The sequence below is a fragment of the Macadamia integrifolia genome, chromosome 14 (assembly GCF_013358625.1).
Source record: "Macadamia integrifolia cultivar HAES 741 chromosome 14, SCU_Mint_v3, whole genome shotgun sequence".
NCBI lineage: Eukaryota > Viridiplantae > Streptophyta > Magnoliopsida > Proteales > Proteaceae > Macadamia > Macadamia integrifolia.
Genome location: NC_056570.1, coordinates 31,898,421 through 31,920,516, shown reverse-complemented (window position 1 = coordinate 31,920,516; position 22,096 = coordinate 31,898,421). Strand labels below are relative to the sequence as shown.

The 22,096-nt window shown below is 38.4% G+C and overlaps 3 protein-coding genes and 1 non-coding gene across 11 annotated transcripts in view; 2 read left to right on the top strand and 2 right to left on the bottom strand.

Annotated features, from left to right (window-relative positions):
• Positions 1-304: 304 nt before the first annotated feature.
• LOC122062226 lies at positions 305-523 on the bottom strand. Its single transcript, XR_006134854.1, has one exon. It is a non-coding gene; the product is annotated as a small nucleolar RNA U3 (small nucleolar RNA).
• A 1,219-nt stretch (positions 524-1,742) lies between these two features.
• Positions 1,743-8,527, top strand: LOC122061925 (50S ribosomal protein L17, chloroplastic). Of its 5 annotated transcripts, XR_006134753.1 has the most exons (4): positions 1,743-2,105; positions 2,230-2,636; positions 8,212-8,381; positions 8,490-8,527. XR_006134753.1 is itself a non-coding variant. In XM_042625497.1 (3 exons), exons 1-2 carry the CDS (start codon positions 1,850-1,852, stop codon positions 2,634-2,636), a joined length of 663 nt encoding a protein of 220 aa, XP_042481431.1. In that variant the 5' UTR covers positions 1,743-1,849; the 3' UTR covers positions 8,490-8,527. The 5 variants fall into 5 exon arrangements, 4 of the variants coding, with proteins under 4 accessions (XP_042481431.1, XP_042481434.1, XP_042481433.1 ...); XM_042625497.1 differs by lacking the exon at positions 8,212-8,381; XM_042625500.1 differs by having other exon boundaries at positions 8,212-8,527.
• Positions 8,528-11,549: 3,022 nt separating this feature from the next.
• Positions 11,550-15,035, bottom strand: LOC122060494. Of its 3 annotated transcripts, XM_042623589.1 has the most exons (4): positions 14,899-15,035; positions 14,134-14,181; positions 12,812-13,247; positions 11,550-12,269 (listed from the first exon to the last, which is right to left on the bottom strand). In XM_042623589.1, the coding sequence occupies exons 1-4, from the start codon at positions 15,016-15,018 to the stop codon at positions 12,055-12,057; spliced, it is 819 nt and encodes a 272-aa protein (XP_042479523.1). In that variant the 5' UTR covers positions 15,019-15,035; the 3' UTR covers positions 11,550-12,054. The 3 variants fall into 3 exon arrangements, with proteins under 3 accessions (XP_042479523.1, XP_042479522.1, XP_042479526.1); XM_042623588.1 differs by lacking the exon at positions 14,134-14,181 and having other exon boundaries at positions 12,812-13,843; XM_042623592.1 differs by lacking the exon at positions 14,134-14,181.
• A 5,570-nt stretch (positions 15,036-20,605) lies between these two features.
• Positions 20,606-22,096, top strand: part of LOC122061446 (putative DNA (cytosine-5)-methyltransferase CMT1) — a 14,796-nt gene continuing 13,305 nt past the window's right edge. The window contains exons 1-4 of one of the 2 annotated variants that reach the window (XM_042624706.1): positions 20,613-20,750; positions 20,961-21,642; positions 21,796-21,842; positions 21,979-22,075. In XM_042624706.1, the coding sequence (XP_042480640.1) occupies positions 20,722-20,750; positions 20,961-21,642; positions 21,796-21,842; positions 21,979-22,075 (855 nt within the window). In that variant the 5' untranslated portion in view covers positions 20,613-20,721. Of the gene's footprint in view, positions 21,643-21,795; positions 21,843-21,978; positions 22,076-22,096 lie in introns of both variants that reach the window. The other variant, XM_042624705.1, reaches the window with a different exon arrangement.

The following is a 22,096-nucleotide window of genomic DNA, read 5'->3' as shown; positions in this document are numbered from 1 at the left end:
ATAACCAGTGTGATGAGGAAGTATGTCAATTAACCCTCCAAAACGATTAGTATTACACTACTCCCAGGTTGGAATAAAAGTCTCTTGTCCTAATTTGGCTGCCCAAGCCTTAGTTTCAGAGAAAATGGTACCAGAAAGATCAAAGGAGAGATGCCTAGCAGGAATTACGTGGTTCAGTTACAAGCCAACCTACCTTCAGAGACTTTCAGAGAATCCTAAACTCCTGAGACTCCTAGATATTGGGGGTTTTTCAACTGAACCTTGTCAATGCGCGGCTGGCATGAGGCAAAAAGGAGATACTGGGGGTCTGTCAGACAACCGTGCGACCACCCCAAAGTCGGAACCAACCTCGGGAATGATCCTCTACAGCTTAGTGAGAGCCACATAGGCCTCACCAAATCCGTTAATCACGCTCTAATCACACGGTCATGTATCATCAACATGACTAAAGTTCCTGTCTCCTTAGAACTCAAGGATACAGAGGTACGAACCTATAGAACAGATCCCATTCAATTAAGGTCGTGCCTATTACTGTTAAGCTTGTATTTAATAACAATCTTTTTCCCCCCATATTTTTCCGATGTGGGACTAAAGTTTTCAATGTTTTATAAATAAATAAATAAAAAATAATAAAATTAAAGTTCTCAACAAATCATGAAAAGTTATAAACCCGGACAAAAAAAATAGGTTGCCCATGGAGAAGAACAATAATATATTAGTAGGAACTTGGAAGCTCCTCCATTATCAGAATCAGGTTTCCATCCTTCATTCATCCAAGTTTAAAATAGCGGACATGCAATATTTTTATTTTGAAGGAGATTCTTGATTCCTTTCTTGGAAACCTTTAGAATTTTATTTATGGGGATGATAAAAAAAAGGACGTACCCAATACATAAGACTTCCACATATGTGAGGTCTGAGAGGCAAGGACTACGCAATCATGAATGTTGAGAGGCTCTTTCGATTGGTTGACCACTAGATAACAAGATTCGTATCTTACTGGGACGATATAAAACTAAATTATTAAGGGGAATGAGAACTACAAACTAAGAAAAAGAGGAAAGAACTAACCCAATGTATATAAAGTGGGATTTATATCCTCTCCAGTGGGGGCAGATTGGAGAAGGACAAGCAAGCCACATAACAAGAGAGAGAAAGTGACAAGTGATGGGGTAAATATTGAGTTGCTTAAGATTCTAAGCAATAACACATTTCTCTCTACTTCAAATGGACCTAGATCCTCCCCATAGCATAGCTGATGGCTAAGAACACTTGGGGTGTGTGTGTCCAGGGTGCTACTATCCGTTGGATGCACACTGGCGTGTTAAAGAGGATCCCCTACCTTTTTGGATTTCCAATGGCTCTAAGAAGGGCTAAGAACATTATCCCTTATATTTTGGGGGGAAGTGGGACAGGTGTTCAATCCTCACATATACTTGCAGGCGAACGTAAATGTACGTGTAGAGGATCCAATCTCGTCATTATTATTCTTGTGGTGCACCGTGCACCCAAATAAAAAGTGTAAATCGGTATGAAATTGGGTATTCAATATGGCTTCGATTCGATTCTATAAAACCGGATCAAGTCTCACCTCGGTTCTTAAAATCGATACTCATACCGAACCTATCCGATTCCAATTTTAATTCCTTTTTGGTTTCCAAAGTAAAATTTTTAAGAGTTTCGGATCCGATTTGACACACCTGGGCCCAAATGTCCCAAACTACCATCGGCAACAATAACAGAAGAGGAAGGGCCGGGGAGAAGGAGAAAAGGGGATAAGATAAGCAAACCGAGGGAAAGCGAGGGGGTGGTTCTTGCAGCCTATAACGCGGGCGTGGTTTGAAGTGAGATGTGGAGTTCTTTCACTGCGACGATGACGACGAGTGCCTCCTCCTCTTGCGTTGGTCAGGCATGGAGCATGGCATCTGTGCGGTCGGCGCTCCCATCCGTTGTCTCTACTTCATGTCCTTCCCTCCGATTCCCGCATAGAGCCTCCTTTCCATCGTCTGCGCACCTCTGCTTTTCTCAGCAGAAACCCAAGTCTCTTCCATCTTTTACGGGCCTCTCTCTGGACACTCATCTTCTATCTCTTGGTTCACGGCAAGGTAAAGCTAACTGTTCTTTTCTTTTACTTCATGGGGCTTCCCAATTTCCCTTCTAAAGTTAGCATCTCTGCCCACCAACCCTTTAGTGGAACGCTCCATTTTATATTTTTTTCCTCTGTTGCAGATTACCCCTCTGAGCATACTCTCACTATTATTGACAATGGCGGTCGATTCTTCGCCATGAGACACGGAAGGCGAGTGCCAAAACTCAATAGGCCTCCTGACCAGCGTCGGGCATTGTTGCGAGGCCTTACAACTCAGCTTCTTAAACATGGTAGGATTAAAACCACTAGAGCAAGAGCGAGTGCCATGCGCAAGTATGTCGATAAGATGATCACTTTAGCGAAAGATGGATCTCTTCATAAGAGGAGACAGGCTTTGGGTTTCATTTACGAGAAGCAGATCGTCCATGCTTTGTTTGCGGAGGTCCCAGATAGGTACGGGGAGAGGAATGGTGGGTATACGAGAATCATCAGAACGCTGCCAAGGCGAGGGGACAATGCACCCATGGCCTACATTGAGCTTGTCTAGGTACTGTTTATCTATTTTTAAATAGATTTTTGTTGTTGCAGAACATTATTGCGCTTGATAACGATGTTGTTAGCTTGGAAAAGGCCTATAATTTGTTTCAAGTTCAAGAGAGGCCTTTAGTGCACATTCTGTTCTTGTGTTGGATGATTTAGAGCACATCCTGTTTGTTCATTTTCTTCTTTGGTATCTTGTTTGCTTTTCTTGGATGAATCATGAGATTGCATTGAAATATCAATCTAAAGTAATACCTTAAGTAATACCAATATGCATATTTGGTCAACAACAGTTGCTCTATAGGTAAGCTGGTTAGTATGGTATTAGAAAGCCTCCTGACAAATCTGTAGATGCCTTATATCGGATTTACCATTTTTCCAATTCTCTTATTTCTATGTAAGTATGTGACCATCAAAGACAACTTGAGGGCCAAACTGGAATGTGAAAGTGAAAGTGAAAGCATAAAAGTTATTCAGTCCTTACAATTGGAATAGGATTAGAGAAATTTCAAGCATAATCCTTCTCTCAAATAATGCCTTCTGTCCTGGCTGGGTTACCATCAAAGATCCGTTCGTTGACTTCTTCCCCTCTTGGGGCCTTACTCTCATGTGCCGATATGTCATTGGGCATTGATATTATGCTTGTAATTGAATATGATCATCCAATCACTAACATTAATCCGCAGACTGCAAATATTGAAGAAGACATGGAATGGGAATATACCACTTCAATCATACTTTATCTGGGAGAAGTTTTTATGGTTTCCCATTCTATGGGTGCTTGCCTTTTATTGATGTGTAGTATTTTGTTGAATCATAGGCTTTTATAATGCAGAGATGCAGGTTCTATTGTGTTAGCCTTTTGTTAAGGCTCTAGAACTTAGGAGGATGATACAAGAATGAGAATGGTGTTTGGATCTTCACTGTGAAATCTTACCATGATATATTATGTTGTGGAAGAACAGAACTTAGGAATGCGTGAAAATTTATGGTTCATCACTCTTAGAATTTATCGCTTCTTTGCTTCCTCCAACTTCTTTAGCCACTTTCGCATTTGTCTTATTCGGGAGAGCTTGCTTCGTGGTGGAGCATTTAGCAATGCCAGCTTGGGGACAGGTGTTGGCAAGGCCTGCTGGGCTGGCTTGCTTCTCATGAGATTGGGTGAGGGAATCGGAAAGGGGATTGAATAAGGGGGGAAGGAGAAATCGTGAGGAGTGCTAGGTGCTAATCTTGATTTCCCCTTTGGTTGTCTTTTATTTTATTTTATGTGTTGTTATTCTTTTTAGGGTAATTTACAGTGCTACCCCCTGGAGAATGCCAGTATTATAGGAACACCCATCTCTTTCACCAAATTAGACTTAGACCCCCTACCGTCAGTCTCTGTTAAGGAATATACCTTATATGCTGATGTCAGCTAGTATATATTTTTTTAAATACCAAAATACCCTTGCTCTAGTATCTATCTCTCCTTTCTCTTTCGTTTTCTTACTTTCTCTGAATCTCCTCTAACTCACCGGACCTCTCCTCCTCTGCCGGAGATCTCACTCTACAGCTTTACAAATGGGACCCTCCAAGTGCTCCCACCATCGTCGCCCCTGACCAAATCATCTATTTTTCGATTTTGTTGCACTTCTTTTCTTGTATTGAAACCCTGGTTTTGAACCCTTGGTGGGGGGGGGGTTCTTGGTGGGGGTTTCAATCCTCCTTCCAAATCCTCTGTTCGGTTTCAAAGCTCGATCTGGGTGCCATGGCAGTTGCAAGTGCTCCGATCACCATGAAAGAGGTTTTAACTCTAAGTTCTCTTTCATACGTTGCTCTTTTAGAGTATCTCCGTTGGATTTGGCATTTGTTGTTAGAATTATGGTTTAATTCTTCTTAAAGCATGTGTGTTGGACGGATTTGGTGTGTTCGAAGCTCCGGAAGTAGAGAATGAACAGATAATGAAATTAGAGAAACAATGGAGACTTAAACTGTACACATTAGAGATATAAATATAGAACCACATCTTGGAAAAAGCAAAACTCTTACTCGTTCTCTTTCTCTACAACTTTGCTTTCTTTTTTGGTGTTTGATTATTGTTAGCAAGGTTCTAATAATTGTTTTGTTTCGATATCAATTAATTTTTTTTCTTTTTTAAATTCTGTGGTTCGCATTGACGAATCTACGTTGCGGCGATGAAATTTTTTGAAATAAAATTCTAAGCTAGCTCTGGATTATCCTTTTCTTTTTAGAGCTCATGTGTTGAGTTTTTGTGCAGAACTTGGGTAGATCTTGGATCTGTTCAGATCTCAGCTCTAGATCTAGTCAAAATCAATAAAAAATTTAGGTTTTTGATTAATCTGAAATACTAGAAGACAGATAACTTGTTTCTATCCAGTATGCATGTCGGAAGACGCTAGCCGACAATAGACCAAAAGTACGTGGCAAATTCGCTGGCAACGAAGACAGTGGAGAGATTCCCAAACTTTCAGGTTTAAACTGTGAGGAAGAAGAAGATGATCTTTGGGTCACCGCTGTTGCCGTCCGTCGCCGTCGCCGTCGCCGTCGCCGTTGTCTTCGGTGCTTTGAATGATTGCCTCTGCGTTTGGTGTCTCGGTGAAGGTGAGTATAGGCAGGGCTGAAGAGGAATTGAGTTAAAACATGAGTTTTAATGACAAGGGTATAACGATCATTTTAACTTTTCACTTAATAATGACTGACGGTAGGGGGTCTGAGTCTAATTTGGTGAAACAGAGGGGGTGTTCTTATAATTGTGGCATTCTCTAGGGGGTGGCACTATAAATTACCCTTCTTTTTATGCCCTTATTAGGATTATTTCATTACTATTATATATTGGATTGAGTGGGTAGTCTCAACAAGAAGGTTGTGATCTCAAGAGTTACAGAAATATCTCTTTCTCCTCTTCCTCCTCTTCCTCCCTCCTCTCTTGTCTTTTCTTTTTTTCTCTTTTATTGTTTACATGGTATTAGAGCCACGAGGAAGAAGAAAAAAAAAATTAAAGTGATTTTTTCTTACTCTCCAAAAAAAAAAAAAAAAAAAATCTGGTATCATTGACTTTTCCTGATGCTGCTGCTGAATGAAGAAACTAATTTTAGTTGCTGAATCGATCAATCGCTGCTATCTCGGTTCTTCCTTTGGTTATCGTAAATCTGGTTCTTATGCTTTCCCTCCGACGGACTGCTTAAAGGGTAGAAACTCATCCCAGTTTTAAAGTTCATCCTAGCTGTTCCTATGATAAACTGCAAGTTGAAGGTGATGCATTAGATGGCAAAATCAGTATATGCGAAGTAAAGGATGTTAGCTGCTTAAAGTTGATGTTTCCTCTGCCAATGTCTCTTTCACTTAGTATCAAGGATGGAGCTGAAGTTACAATGATAGAGTGGAGAATCAATGATGATCTTGCGAACCTCAACCAATTACCCAAGAAACAGTACATGGGAAGTAAAGGATGGTAGCTGCTTAAAGTTGATGTTTCCTCTACCAATGTCTCTTTCACTTAGTATCAAGGATGGAGTTGAAGTTACAATGATAGAGTGGAGAATCAATGATGATCTTGTGAACCTCAACAATTACCCAAGAAACAGTACTGATCGGATTAGAGCCGTCTTCAACCAGCACTTCACTCTGGGGTTTCAAACATTGTCCATCACGTCGTCGTTGCTCAATCATTTTAAAGAAGGCTCGTTTAAAAACCAGTTACACCTATTTAACATTAAACATGTCAGTGGCTCGGTTAAGGCCCGACTAAAACCCGATTAAGGCCTGATTTTAGTAGCCTGATTATAGCCCGAGACCGACCGACAGAATATAAAGTGTACCATGCCCTCACTAACTAAGCCCGATTAGTTAAATGGGTGGACATGGTGCAGTCTTTAAAAGTCTTCAAGCCCGATTAAGCCCGACCGAAATCGGACCGGCCCGACCGGTTGACACCCCTAACCAATACGACCCAACTCTACATTTATTTGAGGTCTTCTGTTTACTTTTCTGCATCTTTGTTTAACTTGTAAGTGATACTCTCCTTCTTCATTTAATAATATTTTATTAGGTGTTTGTCAAAGTCTTACACCTATTGTCTATATTCTGTTTCTTACAGGGTTTTTCGCTATATATTTGTAGCGATGTTTTCTTTCTAGAGAGGTGTGAGGATGGGCTTTGTAACTTTATTCTTCATTGATAGTGAAGTAAGATCTTATCTCACCAAAAATGTAGGCAATCTTGAGAAACCTCATAAATCTGTGTGCATGTGTGATTGTTTGTTCTTGTTTTTTCATTACTTTCTGCATTGTTTTGGGGTTGTGTTTCTACAGATTGCTCTCTCTAGAGTCCTTTACAACATGGGGGACTCAAATTTGTAGCAAAGGAGGTCCCTTTTAGGCTGCGTTTGGTTTCCAGGGGAATGCAAATTTTTGATGTAAAGTGAAATTTTTTTCCCAGGGAAAATAAATTTAGAAGTTTGATTGCAAGAGAAATATAATTTACATGTGAAAAAAATTTCACTTATACATTGAAATTGCCCTTTTTATTTCCCAACCAAAATAGGAAGAAAAATAAAATCCCACTCTCACGATCTCTCTCTCTCTCTCTCTCTCTCACCCTGCCCTACTCGTGACTCACTTTCCATGGCCGAGTAGGAGAAGCAAAACCTTTCTGGTTCTATTAGGTTTAGGAGGGAAGAAAGAGATCTGAGAGAGAGTGACAATTGGAGATGACTCCATGATAGCTTCTCAACGTTCTTTCTCACTCCTACTGTGAAGATTCACTTCAGTTCTTTAGTCCTCAACAAGCACACAACACAGATTTGAATTTGTTTTTGAGTTGGGAGGATTTTTAGGGCCAAAATATCTCTTCATTCTCGACAGATGAGGAAGCTTTAAATATCAGGTTTGATTTCTTTATCCATTTTGTTCCATTTCATTTTGTTCACTTCACCTTCTTAGTCCTCAACGAGCACAAAACTCCCCTCAAGTGCTTGATGAAATGTGTCATAGAGTTATTATATCTTGGAATACTGTATTTACTAGCTTATTTCTAGATGAGAATGCTGGAGAAGTTGGAAGCTCGTTCTCTAGAATGCTGTCATCTGGTTTGAAACCGAACCATGTTACTTTCTCAATTGTGTTTAGGCTATGCAGGGCTGTATTATGTTTGTGCTTGGACTTCAGTTCTATTTTGTTGCTTATCATCTTGGGTTCTATAATGAACCCTCATTGTAAACTCCCTAATCAATATGTTCTCTCATGGGGGGAATTAGGCAGATAATCAATTGGACAACAGTGTTTACCATTACCATTGCCATTGCTGCACCAACTCATACAACTAGCATACATCTACTAATTGTGCAGACCTGTAAATAGTGTTCTATTAATTGCCTGTAAGAAACCTTTAACGACCCTATTAGTGTTGTACATATAACCCGGCCAGAAAAGTGGTGGTGAAGCTAGAACCTAGAAGCTATAGCAGAAGAGCAAGAGATTCTAATCTGGGGACTTTGGGACCATTAACTGAACACTTTGTTCCATAGATACAGAAACAATGAGGATTCCAATTCTGATACATTGATTTATGAAATGAAACGTTAGATAGGAGGACTTACAGGAAATGTAAAGGTGGAAATGGAATCCAGTACCCACCTTGGCAAGTCACAGGAAGTAGGTTTCCGTGTGTATTTGAGACAGTTTATCTGGGCATCCATTCTTCTGGCAATCGAAATCTTTGATAATGAAGGGGCGTCTTGAAGTGTCGTAGAAAGGTGATGATGAAGCTTTAGTCACCCAACTCCCTTGGTATATGTTGCAGCTGCTTGATTCTAATGCTGCGTTTATGTTTCTAAAATCCTCATCTGATTCTGGTTTCACAGTGGAAAGGTGAAGTGATGGCTATATACAAAATAGAAAAGCCAAATAAGAGAAATAGTTCTGAAACCCAATTCTCATCTCCCCCAGTTGTGCACTCGAAGAGTTTTGATTTATTTCTCAATGTCTTTGGTGTATACAATCTTTGAATTGATACCTCTAAACTAACTACTCTGTTATAGATTAGCTCATAGTTGTCATGGCGTCAAATCGATCCAAGGCGGTGGAGGGGTGGTTAATCGATTTGGCGATGAATCGCCTATTATGGCGTTGCCATGGCGGTCAAATCGCCCATGTGTTATTTTTTATTTTCCCTTTTTTCTATAGTTATTTAGTATGCTATTTTTTTTATTTCCGCTATTTTCTAAAGTTATTTAGCTTGCTACAAGTCTACAATATATACCCTATAACATATAAAACCAACATTAAACAACATCAAATCATCAAAAATCAACATAGTCCTATCAAAATCACCCTGCATTTTACAAAAAATCGACCGCCTAGTGAATTAGGCGTGACCTAGCATCCATGGCAGTGGCGTAGAGACGCCTATCAGCCAATGGCGACCGCCATATATGAGTCACGTAAATCGTAGCACTGCCATGAACTTCTTTTTCAGCCAGGACGCCAAATCGCCGCCTTGGCGACGCCTAGGCGACGCCATGACAACTATGGATTAGCTAACCAAGTGAGATAACCAGTGATGTTCGCACTTGTAATGAAATGATCAATGGATATAACTCAAATTGCTGTACACAAGAAGCACTAAATTATTCTTGCCCCATTTGTGACATTGACCATGGAACAATAGCCCAAACATCTCCCCCTTTGACACACTAGTGCTGTGTAATGCCCTTGCCATTTCTCCTCTATGTACCCCTTTGTTGTATCATGTTTGGTTATGAAGGCTATTTTTTGCAAAAGAACCATGCATTACCGACAGAGATTATTATGAATGATCATATGCCATTAGTTTGAGTATTGGAGGAATTCGATTCTAGGTCCATGTAACTAACTGCTGCTGGCTTTAAGGCCATAAATCACTCAAGACTGCTATATATGTAATTGGCAAGTCTAGGATATGGTCAGATGAACAACAACAGATAAAATTGTTCTCCACCAACACCAAGGATCTGTATATTAAGCCCCTATCTCTTGTCATTGGTGTAGGAGGTCCTATCTTACATTTTGTTTGTTGACAGTTAAGCATTGATTGAAGATTTGAGGGAATGAATGCCAGACTTGAGAGAGCCAAAAAATGACATTTCTTTTATCTTGTTCAAGATTGAGAGAGAGAGAATAACATGTTGCTCATTGAACAAGAGGAATGAATGAAGTGAGAGATGCTTTAGGAATCGGGCTACTGTCGGGTTGACATAGTCCAATGAAATTGACAGTAAAATTTAACAAGGAAATGTTATTCATTCTTTTTATACACCTAATTCAGCAACTCTGTTTTTTCCCTCATTGTTTATTTTTAATGGTCCTCTCTCCCCCTTGTTTTTTGCTTTTCTCTTTTTTCTAACATGACTCCACAGAAGTTGTCATCTAATCAATCTGGTATAAGATTCCTTCACATTTGCCCAAGTAGTATTGATCCAATCACCAAAGCCATAATGCACAAACTTCTATATCTTAGGAGAGCATTGAGAGTTGGGACTTGAGATGCATTGTTCTAGTCAAGATGAACACCGAGCAACCAAACTATAGTGTCATTATATATCTGTTCTTTGGTTTGGAGACTGCAGCAGGTATGCCCACTACTTGGTTGTCTTCGAACTATGACTTTGTCTTCCCATTGCTAGAATTAAGAGGATTCTTGACATTGCAATGACAGTAGTGTCTTATTAACTTAGAAGCATCCTACAGCCAATATTAACTTGCCACAACCATACAAGCCAGTGTCATGCATGGACATCAGGTGTAAAACAGTGACATTTGCAGACCAAGTTGTTTCCACAATGAATGATGGAGGGAAAACAGTTTTTTAGCTCTTCATGGTGGCATTGAACATTTTGCCCACCTAACACATTTGTATTGTTGACTTTCCATGACCTTCATTCATATTTTCCAGGCAGACTCGTAGAAAAGGGAAAAAGAAAATAAAAAAATGAAAGGTGGGAAATCAATATGAAGCTTATGTGGGTTATGGATCTAGTGCAGATTAATTGCCAAAGAAAAAGGGGTTTAATTAGTTACAATTTAGAATTTTTGGTTGATTTATTAGATTTTTAAAATTTTACATCAATTTTACATCCAACCAAACAACTCTAGTAAATTAATCTCACTTAAATTCTATTGCAACCAAACGACTCAAAAGGGAAAAAAAAAATTTCTTCATTTCCCTTCACTTCCCTTCCCTTTCCCATTTCCCTTGCAACCAAACGCAGCTGATTTCCTTCCAAATTTACTTGCAGATTCTGCTCAAGTTGATACTTGGGACCAAGGATACAAATACTGAATACAGTTTGTTCGCATCAAGTAATAGAATAAGCCTTTGCAACTAATTAAGGTATTTGTTGGGTGATCATCTATCTATTCGTATGAACTCAGGAACCACTTTTATCTAGAATTTTATAGCGCTTTCCATTTGAGGACAATAATATTATGTTGTAAATTCGAGGCAATTACCCAGTTCTCTGCCATTGTTCCACCTCATTCTTTGATAAACACCACACCAGTTGTGTGTATCAGGCTCGATCTAGTCTTCATCGATCCACAGGTGTCGGAAACTTGGAATAGATGGCCGTCCGTTTCTTCCTTTCGGTGGCAGGATCAACAACAACAGGCGCAGCTAGGGGAACATTTAACATAGGAGTGATGGAGATTGCAATGGAGCGGCTAAATGCAAAAAGGGAGGAACTAGGAGAGAATGAGAGATGGAAATCAAGGGCAAAATTGTAAGAAACTGTAGAAATTGAGTAATTTTGATATAGTCATCTTTGATTTGGAAAACCCAAATGTGAGTAATCTTGTAATTTTCCTTTGAAAAACCCAAGACCATGGGAGAATGCATAATAATTTTTGGATTACCATAAGTGTGCATAGACATACATGAGAGAATAGGCTTGAAATGGTGGACCGTTCAAGAATCTTTTCCTACATGGGGAAATGCAAGACAATTACATATCTTGAAAGCTAGTGAACTGTTCTCTACAATACAAAAGGGCCAGGTTTCTTACCCAATCCCTATCGGGCAAAACTCTTGCTTCATAAATTTGATCTATGAGATGGGTGTAAAACCCTCTATCACATAGACCTGCCCCTGTTGGTTGATGTGGATATCATGAGCATCAATTGCTACTACTGGCTGTGCTCATACCTCTACCCCCCCCCCCCCCCCCTCTTAAACTTCCCAGGGAGTACCCTTTTCTCCATGGGTTCAGAGGAGCATCACATGTAAGAATAACAACAACAGTAACTATCCAGTAGCTGAGATTGCCATCAATAACAGAAGCTGAAGCACACCACAATTCCAAATTTGAATGACTGCACAACTGTTTCTGATCTCATTTGTCAAATCCTACACATGAAACGGCCAGTTTTTACTCCATTAGAAGTATCAACCATCTATTCCTTTGAGGTTCCTGTCTTACAAAACTTCAAAACAGAAAGATAAAAACCAGGCTCGTCAACAAATTCGGCAATCTCAAAAGAATGATTGGCTGCAACCTTCTCCAAAGTAGCTTTATCAGGCAAGTCACAGACAATCACATCAGAATGGGGTTGCCTTTGTTTTTCCAAAGCCTCCCTTCCTTGGGAGTAGCTAATGACCAGTCTTGCACCTGTGCAGTTTATAGTCAGAACCTTAAGGAAACAAAACGGAATTTCTATAATTGAGTGTATTCTTCTATGTATTAGTAGGTCTAATCAGTAGGCTCCATTTGGTTGCAATGGGAATCTAAAGGGAAGGGAAGTGAAATTTTTATATTTTAAAAATAAATGTTTATAATCATTATCCCTTGTGATTGTATAAACTACTTGATTTTTTAACCATATTTAGTAATGATATATTTTTACATGTAATTTTTATTTTACATATTATAGCAAAGGGTTTTGGATCCAAAGTAAAGTGAAATTTTATGACCAAATATGGAATGATTTGAAGTTAATGTTAAAGTCACATAGGTAATGATTACATATATTTCTTTTTAAGTACGAAAATTTCACTTCCCTTCCATTTAGATTCCCATTGCAACCAAACGGAGCCTACTGATTAGACCTACTAATATACATAGAATAGAATACACTCTTCCCCTTTCCTTTAATTCCCCTTACAACGCAAATGAATAACCAATGGACAGAATTTTTAAGAAGAAAAAAGTACCTGAAGAACAACGAGCCACCAATGCTCCAAAAATCTGATCAAGTTCAAAGGGCAAAGCAGGTAAGCAGTAGAGAAACACCACATCAAAAGGTGCCCATTTCTCTGGCACATAGATCAATTCCCCTTGCCAGCACTTAATTTTATCATATTTCTCCTTGATCATCGCTAAAGTGAACAGTGAGTCATGAACAACAAGCAAAAGTTGGCAGGGAAACCAATCAACCAAGTTTTCAATGAAATCTTCAGTGCCAATTGAAACCAAAACGCGAGAATTCTCTTCAATGTCCCCAGCAGAGATTATCCGTTTAGCCTTATCACGTTGTTCATTGGAATTTACATCATCAGATTCAAGAAATGACCAGTCTTTCTCAGCAAAATCTTCGAAGTTGATGACAGATATTGTTCCCTCATTTGAGTAGGGTGGAGTATCAATGGACTGAGGAGCACAAAATGAACGAAATGAATATCGTAGCGAAAGAGGAAAGAGAAGATAACTTCGATAATCATGATGATGATGATGGTGATGTGATTGTAATCGAAGATGACGAGAATGATGGAAAGATGATGGACGGAGGAAGGAAGTGGGCAAAAATAGAGAAGCCATGTAAGAGAGACTTCTGTGGAGGCAGAGTGTAAGGTGGTGTATGGGATTTTTCTTGAGACTAGAATGGGACTATCAAAAAAAAATAAAAAAGTGAATTGCCTGCTAACATGAACTCTGCAAGTGTTTTTAGAACCAATACCGTCTATGGTATCAACAACTTGAAAAGTCCTTCAGTTGTAATTTTCTCTGATTCAGTGAATGTCCAAGCTAACATTATTCATCAACCTGAAGGATCCCTGCATAGCTATCTACTATGTACCTTGTAGGTAATTTCTGGGTCCCCACTACCAGAAATAGCAATTTTTCTCAGTAAAAGAGGAGCAAAATAAAGAAGGCAAATTGGTACACAGATTAGCAGTATAAGAGATAGCAAAGTGCAATATAGCCTTTTAGCTGAAATGTCTAACTTATTGTACTGCTTCTGCAACCTGCAAAGAAAGTTCCAAACTCTCAAACCGTGGAGAAGAAACCTAAAATATCATGTGTCATGTCCTCAATATCATGCTCTACTGACTTATCACATAGACACTTCCAACAAATCAACTAATTTTAATCAAACAAGGCATTACATTGTATATATTTCTCCTTTGTTTCATAAGAAAATTGTTTGTATCATCAGGTCAGCTGGCTCTTAAAGCTACACTAATGCAAGGCCCAACCGATGCATAAGCTGCATCATAAAAATAGAAATGAAATGATGTAATGTTTAGTAACAAACCACCCAGACAGAAAATGGCGACGGTGTCTTTGTTCTGATGACATAAAGCTGGAAAATTAATACAAATTCGAAAGTATCAGATAGTAGAGTAAAGAATGATGCTGGGTTCTAAAGATTCTAAGCCATGTGTAACTATTTCTTTGAACAAATATGAAGAAAAAATTATGCAATTCAGGACATGAAATTGTGATGCAACAAATGAACAGTACCTCACTGCATTCAAAATAAAATAAACTATAAATGTTAGATAACCCAACAATAAATATATCCATGGCATTGGATTTGTTAAATGGGTTTTAGGGTTTTATAACCAGAATCCACATCAAACCCATTTAGAGTTTAGATAATCTGTACACACAGGAATAGCACTACGAGGCCAGGTGAACAAAAAAGCATCTACAGGCCATTATGCTTAAATAAATACAACCAGGACAAATCCAGTACAAATTTATCAACGTATATTTATCCAAAAACTGTTTGGATGCTCTTCTCCACCTCTGATTACTTGTACAAAAACAATCGTTAGGTTTAGGTGTGTCAAAGAATCCGCTCTCTATACCAATGCCACCTCCAGTGCGATTTATTAAAATAATTACAATAATCTAAAGAACACAAGTTACTGCAAATCCAATCAATTAAAAATGCTCTTGCTCCAAAGTAGAGCCAAAAATGAGAGAAAACAACAAGAAGTTCACAAAATTACAAACCCTAAACAACTTAGAAGCCAGGGAAGTTGGAGATGGAGGAAGAAGGAGAGAAAATTACCAGATTTCGTCTCGGGTGACCGAAGTTCAACAAGGGAAGCAGCCAGTAAAGATAGCAAGCAGCTAGGGAAAGGAGAATTGAGTGTTTAGACTTAGCCGTTTGGAGCTGACGATGTCCCATAGAAAAGACGTTAGGGATATTCCTGTCATTTGGCAAATGAAAAAGATAAGGGATAGCGGCACAAGAGCTATCGAATTGTTGCAGTCTGGACACCGATACGGATCGGTCTGGATAGGTCCATGTCGGAATTTTCTTTTTTCTTTTTTGGTAAATCGAAAAGGTCCTTAAAAAGCAGCATGGTTCCTACACCAGCATAAAGGCCTATGAGAACACTAGTAGAAGTATCAACATTGGTAAGATTTCTACTTTTCATAAGGGTTGGGATGGTCAATTCAATCCCATTATGTCTGGGCAAAAGGGTCATGCTGCGTTTTAGACTTTTTTTTTCCTACTTTTACCCTTTGTCTATATTGTTACATTGATATGAACACTAGAATAGCCTAGTGGTGGCAACTCCGATTAGACGAGCTAGCGCCCAGGGGAGGAGGTTGTGGGATCGAACCAAGTCGTATGCATTGTGTGTGTGGGGTGTTTGTATAGGCGTACCCATCCGTGGGTTGTCCATATGATTACTACGATTTAAGTGGAGACCATGGCGATGTATTGCTATGCTAGTCTCCTTGAGGATTAGTCGAGGTGCACGTAAGCTAGCTTAGGCACCTTGGTTAACAAAACATATTGTATATTATTACATTGATAGAGTGTTGGGCAAGTCTGTTGATATTGATATGACTGATTACATAAATCATACTCTCAATCTTGCATGACCTTTTTTTTTTTTTTTTTTTTTTTTTCCGAAAGGAGAGAGGGAGAAAGTTCTTTGTTCAGGAGTATAGTATACGCCAGCCGTATTTGAATCATTTCATAGAGAAGGGGAAAGAAATGGACTCTGGGAGACATAATCATACACAACGCTCCCGTACAAAGTTCATTTTCCTTTTTATTTTGGCTAATTATATATAATTATGAAGAATAGAAACGTTAAGGGCACATGACTTGTGGAGTACAAAGCTTTTACAATCATAGAGTGGATGGAGCGTAATAACTATAACTGTGTTGTTAATCTTTCTTTTGGAGACTCATGCACGATGGTCTTCCGACTAAGTATGTGCTTCAACAGTGGTTTCCTTTGGACACAATTTGTGTCTTATGCAAGACCTATCATGAAACCACATGACATCTCTTCCTTTCATACGGGATAATTAAGTGAATTTGGGCTGCAAGTCCCTTGGGGTTACATAGAGCCTTTCTCTCTACTTCTTCCTTTTAGACTTTAATTATGTATTCCTTTGATACCCTGGCTTACAGGAAGAATCTTAATATTTTCTTCTCTACCTTTATTATATTTTGCAATTTTATCTGGTTTTATAGAAATAAGATCACCTTTACTGATGGCAAACTTAACCCACATTTAATTGTTAAACATGCTTCTTGGTGAGTCCGTCAACATTTTCTGTCAATTCAATTACTTGAATCGGTAATGTTTCTGGACCTAAGTCTTTTGACATGGACTCCCACCATCCTTGATCATCCCTTAATGGTTTGTGCTATCGTAGCATATCCCAAACTATCAGGTTGGGCTCTATGTTTTGTTTTGGATTTTTTTTTTTTTTTTTCTAATGGCAAATTCCTACTACTAATTACTGGCTACATAATGATATGAGACATTCGTGAAGGATGCATGAGGTCGTTATTATTAGGGCTCAAAGACGCTTTTAAACGGAAGTGAGAAGTGACGGAAATATAGAGTAACTTGAGTTTTTGAACAAACTAACTTTTGACCTATCATCCACTGATTGGCCTCTAAGTGTGGCCCCTCTGTTCTTAGATTTATATAAACACTGGTAGCACTTAATTTTTTGTTTTAAATTTTCCTCGATCCTTTTGATGGCTAAGTGGGCATCTCAAACAGTGGAAACTAAACATAGGTTGTATATACAAAATTGGGACGGATGTACATTTATTTCTTAATCTTAATATATTTGTTGCTCTTTTATTTAAAAAAAATAATAAAAAATTGAAAGAGCAGTCCACAAAGTAAGATGCTAAATCTTAAATGTCTCAAATGATGGTAAATATTTTTGAAGGAAGTGAATTATTGGTGATAACTTGTAGATAACAAAAAATTTATTGAAATTTATTTATTTATTTGTTCATTGGTAATTGATTGTCAACTTGATTCGTCTTTTTCAAAACCTAGTGATTTGGGTGAGTCATGTTTTCTTCTTATTATTTTTTAATGGTTTAGGACTAGGCACTAGCGTTGTGCCCAACACTATGTCTGTGTTTCTCCTCCCCAAGCCTCTCCATTGGTTTAGCCGCTAGCTCTAGGAAAGCTAACATTGTGCCCAATCCTCCAAGCCTTTTTAATGTTTTCTTTCTCATTCTCAAGTGAAAAGAGATTGAGGCTATGGTTGCTTCACAAGTGAAAAGGCCAAAAAAAAAATGAGCTAACATTAAGTACGACAAACAAAAATTATAGGGTTTTGTTGTATACCAAAATTATAGTCTATGAACATTATATGACCCAATAGAGGGACAAAAAAAAAGGCTTCATAATCTTAATTTATGAGGGTGCTGGTGTTCCTAGTTTATTAATTGAATATAAAACAATAGGAAAATGGTAATATAGACTATTTTTGTGATTTGATGAGAAAATGATGATGGGTGGCATATCTTCACCAAAAAAATAATTTTAGTGTCTTACTATAATATCATTGAGTATATATATCATGTGTTAAATTTTATTTTTTTTAAATGTATTAATTTTCTACTGCTTGGAACTGATTAGGACCCAGAATTGATCCACCCATTAGCCAATGGTCATGGATCTTATATTTAAAAGCGATTAGATTGTTGATCCGCGTTTGATCCTGGCCCTTTTAGGTTGGAACCCATAAAGAAACTGACCAATAGCCTAGAACCGGAACAATTGAAACCCTTAATTTAGGCCAAACCAACCATGGCGTGAGGCGTGGAAATGACATTTCCAAGACTCCCAAGTACCATTCCTTCCTTCTGATCTTGTCCTGCAAATTTCAAATACAAAGCACTGTGATTTTTTGGACCGTTAGCCTGACGCAGGTCATGTCTGCTTTGGTAATTGTGTCAGCCAATTCGAATTACTAAAATAGGACCGTTGGCCCCCTGGCCCCAATTTGACCATTTGAAACTTCCATTTGTGGGCACAATAAATTTCATGTAATAGAAAAAAAGGAAAGAAATTACAAATTTATTAGTTTTTCGTCATCCACATCCAAGGATTTAGTCATCATATCGGTAATAGTATCGGTCTATATCTATAGATTGATATTGGTAAGGATCGGAGAGTGTATCAATCATTTTTACCCTTATTTTTTCAAACAAAAAAAAGACATTTTTTATTGTTTTATCCCTAAAATGATATGGGCAACCAATTCAGATTAGTCATGTATCAATATCGGTCTCAACCAATATCGATACAATATGACAAATACGATATCAATACTTGAAACCATGCCCATATCCCATATTGGACTTTACCAAAAGGGAAAACCCCATATTGGAGGTAATCTATTAATCCATATGTAGTAATGTTTAGAGGAGACTAGTGGAATGATGTTGAAGGTATTTGGGACTTCATGCGATGGGGGCAAGCACCCCAATGGTTAAATTTTCTTCACCCATTGTCAGGAAATATTTTTCCGACATGCTTGATACCCATACTTGGAATTACTCTCTTTACAAGTGACAACTCTCTTGGTGCTATCTCTCCTTTGCCTCTAGGGTGTCGACCAGTTAGGCCGAGCCTTCACAAATTTAAGGCCCCACATTATTGTCAACTATTAGTTAATCACATTTCAGCGACCATGCATGGACATGCTTATATTTGATTGATCAATTAGTAATCTATAATCAGGCTAATTTGGTAAATTGGGCAATACACAATCGAGTTTTCATTGATCGATTTTGATACTGTGTCAATCCCGATATTATGTTGATCAAATTACAACCAAGCATCGATAATAACCGAATATTAGTAGGTCTAGACCTAGCACTGGTCCAATTTTAGGAATTTTAACAACTCGGTATTAAGGCCAACTTGTTCAGGCCAACTTTTGACACAAGGGTGTTAATCGGTTCGGTTCCGGTGTAGGTGGTTTGATTAAGTAATGTGCAAAATTTGTTAGGTAAAGCCAAAACTAAATTACTTAATAAACGGTTTTATATATTAAAACTGTAACCATTCATATTCGGTTTCAATTTAAACATTCTTCTCATGTTATCTAATTTTTTATTCAAACAACTTATTTACCTTTAAAATATGTAGTGAAATTAATGTAAATTATAACATTCAATTATTTTTTATATTGTTATATATATTTTTAATAATTGTTTAACATCAAATTTTTTTTTTATTGAAATATTTGTAAACTTAACATTGAATCACTTAAACTTACTATGTATATATTAATCGATTTAATGTTTTATCAATCGCTTGAACTTTAAAATCAAAATCCAATCACAATTTCAATTTTAAATTAAAACTGAACCATTTAACAAACATGTTTGCGGTCTTCGTGTAAACAGTTCGATTCAATTTTAGCTTTAAATTTATATCCTTATTTTGACACCCGTATACACCATTTGATAACGTTTTTTTGCTGTTTATGCGTATATAAAAAATATAAACTATTTTTCAAGTTTATGGGAAAACAAATGGATTTTTTGGTGTTTGATAAACCTATTTCTTGAATTGAGTAGGGTTGGGTAGATTCCTTGGGTCGGTGTGTGTTTTGCTGGGGAATTCAAACTTTAATTAAAAAAAAAAAAGATTTAATAATAGATTCATGAGGGTCCAGAGAGAATTGAAAGAAATTCACAAAGGAATCGATTGATATGAATTTAAGACTTTCACTAGCAAAGCAAAAATTCGATATAATTCTTTTCGTTTCCTTAGAGAATCTTCGAACTTTGGAAAGCCATCAGGTAAGGTAATGCTAGGTTGGGAGATGCAATTTTTCATTGAGGGTCCATCAATTTTTAGGTCCACAAGTTGTTCCAAGAAACAGAAGATCAAGTATGAGTTGTTTCATCAAACCCGTTTTTAGACAGAAGAATAAGCATAAATTAATATTTAAAAAAATTGGTGAAACAAAACAGGTTGCTCAAACAGTTTTTGAAGTATTTTTTCATTTTTAAACACAGAAAAACGAAAAAACACATTTATGAAAATATTATCAAACGGTGCCTTAATCTATCTTATCCTACTACCAACATGGAGCATCTTTCACATTTGGGTGTAGTGGAAAACCTCTTATAGAAAAATATCACGTTTTCCAAAATTCAGCCAATCACCAGCTCATCTCAATTGAGTAATCAATACGGTTATCGATACAGTAAACTCACGATTACCAGGATAAAGCGATTCTAATATAACAGTTTCAAGAGAAACCCCTGTGAAGATCTCGACCTTTGAACGGGAATCCGCTTCGAATCAATTAAGCCGCTACTCCCGTATTAACTAAAGTCACGTACGGACCGGACTTTCGGGCGTATTTCAACTCAGTTCATAAATCCCTAAAATTTCGGTTTCCCGCCCGCCACTCTTTCGTTCCCTTCCTCAAAAGTTTTAAATCCGTTACTATTTATAGAACGCTCTCTCTCTCATAAAACGTGTTTTCCCCCCTCGCTTCAGTCACTATCTCACGAGTCTCACGACTCTTTTGCTTCGCCTGCTTGCTTCCCTCTTCTACAAATCTCTAATCGCCGTCGTTGGTAAAAATGCCGGCCGTTGGAAAGAAACGTACTAGATCTAAGGGTAAGATAGCTCCGGCGGCAACGCCAATAGTTGATGAAATCGTCGATGGTTCGTTGAATAGCCCGATCGATTTGGGTTTGTCGGAAGACAAGAAGTCTGTAGAGAAGCAGAAGGCGGAGGAAGAAGTGAGCTCTACAAGAGCTTCTCGTTCTGCAAAGAAAGCAAAGGGGAAAAGGCCGTCCACCGGAAAGAAAAGTGCTATATCGAAGGGTAAGATAGCTCCGGCGGCAACGCCAATAGTTGATGAAATCGTCGATGGTTCGTTGAATAGCCCGATCGATTTGGGTTTGTCGGAAGACGAGAAGTCTGTAGAGAAGCAGAAGGCGGAGGAAGAAGTGAGCTCTACAAGAGCTTCTCGTTCTGCAAAGAAAGCAAAGGGGAAAAGGCCGTCCAACGGAAAGAAAAGTGCTAGGTTGAAGGGCAGGACAGCTCCGGCGGCGTTGCCCACGGTTGATGAAAGTGACGGAGGTTCATTGAATAATCTAATCGATTTAGAGCTGTCCGAAAACGAGAAGTCTGTTGAGAAGCAGAAGGCGGAGGAAGAAACGAGCTCTCCAAGAGCTTCTCGTTCGGTAAAGAAAGCAGTGGAAAAAAGGCCAACCACTGGAAAGAAACGTGCTAGGTCGAAGGGTAGGACAGCTCCGGCGGCGACGCCCACGGTTGATGAAACTGACGAAGGTTCACTGAACAATCTAATCGATTTGGAGCTATCGGAAAACGAGAAGTCTGTTGAGAAGCAGGAGGAAGAAACGAGCTCTTCAAGAGCTTCTCATTCTGTAAAGAGAGCAAAGAAAACTGCGTCGAAGGGTGAGAGCCGCTTGTATGGAAAACCAGTTCCAGTGGCGGTAGCCCGCGAACGTTGGCCTCACAGATACAAAGATTTGGTTAGGGGAAAAAGATCTGATCATCATTTTATTCTGCATTTTTCTTTCTTGGTTCAAGTTCAAGTTGTTCTATTACATTTTACAGCCTCTTATGCTTGTTGGACGCTTGTCAGTTCACTTTCTTCTTATTTTCTGACCTTTGCTTTTCCCCAGAATAACAAAAAAGTGAAGAAGACCGTCCGATTAGGTGGCTCTAAAGGGTAAAAGCGCTAATGTTTTTTCCCCCTTCCGTTTTATCTCGTCTGCTAGCTTAGATCTCTGTTTTAAATGTTTTTAAACGTAGATGGGTACTTAATCCTTCTTTGCCTATTTCATTTCATTATTTCCTTGTTGCAGTGACGATGAAGAGGAAGTTCTGCAGGCTCGGTGCCATTACGAGCAAGCAGAAGTTGATGGATGCATTTACAATCTTAACGACGACGCTTATGTGAAAGTGAGTACTGTCACACTCCCC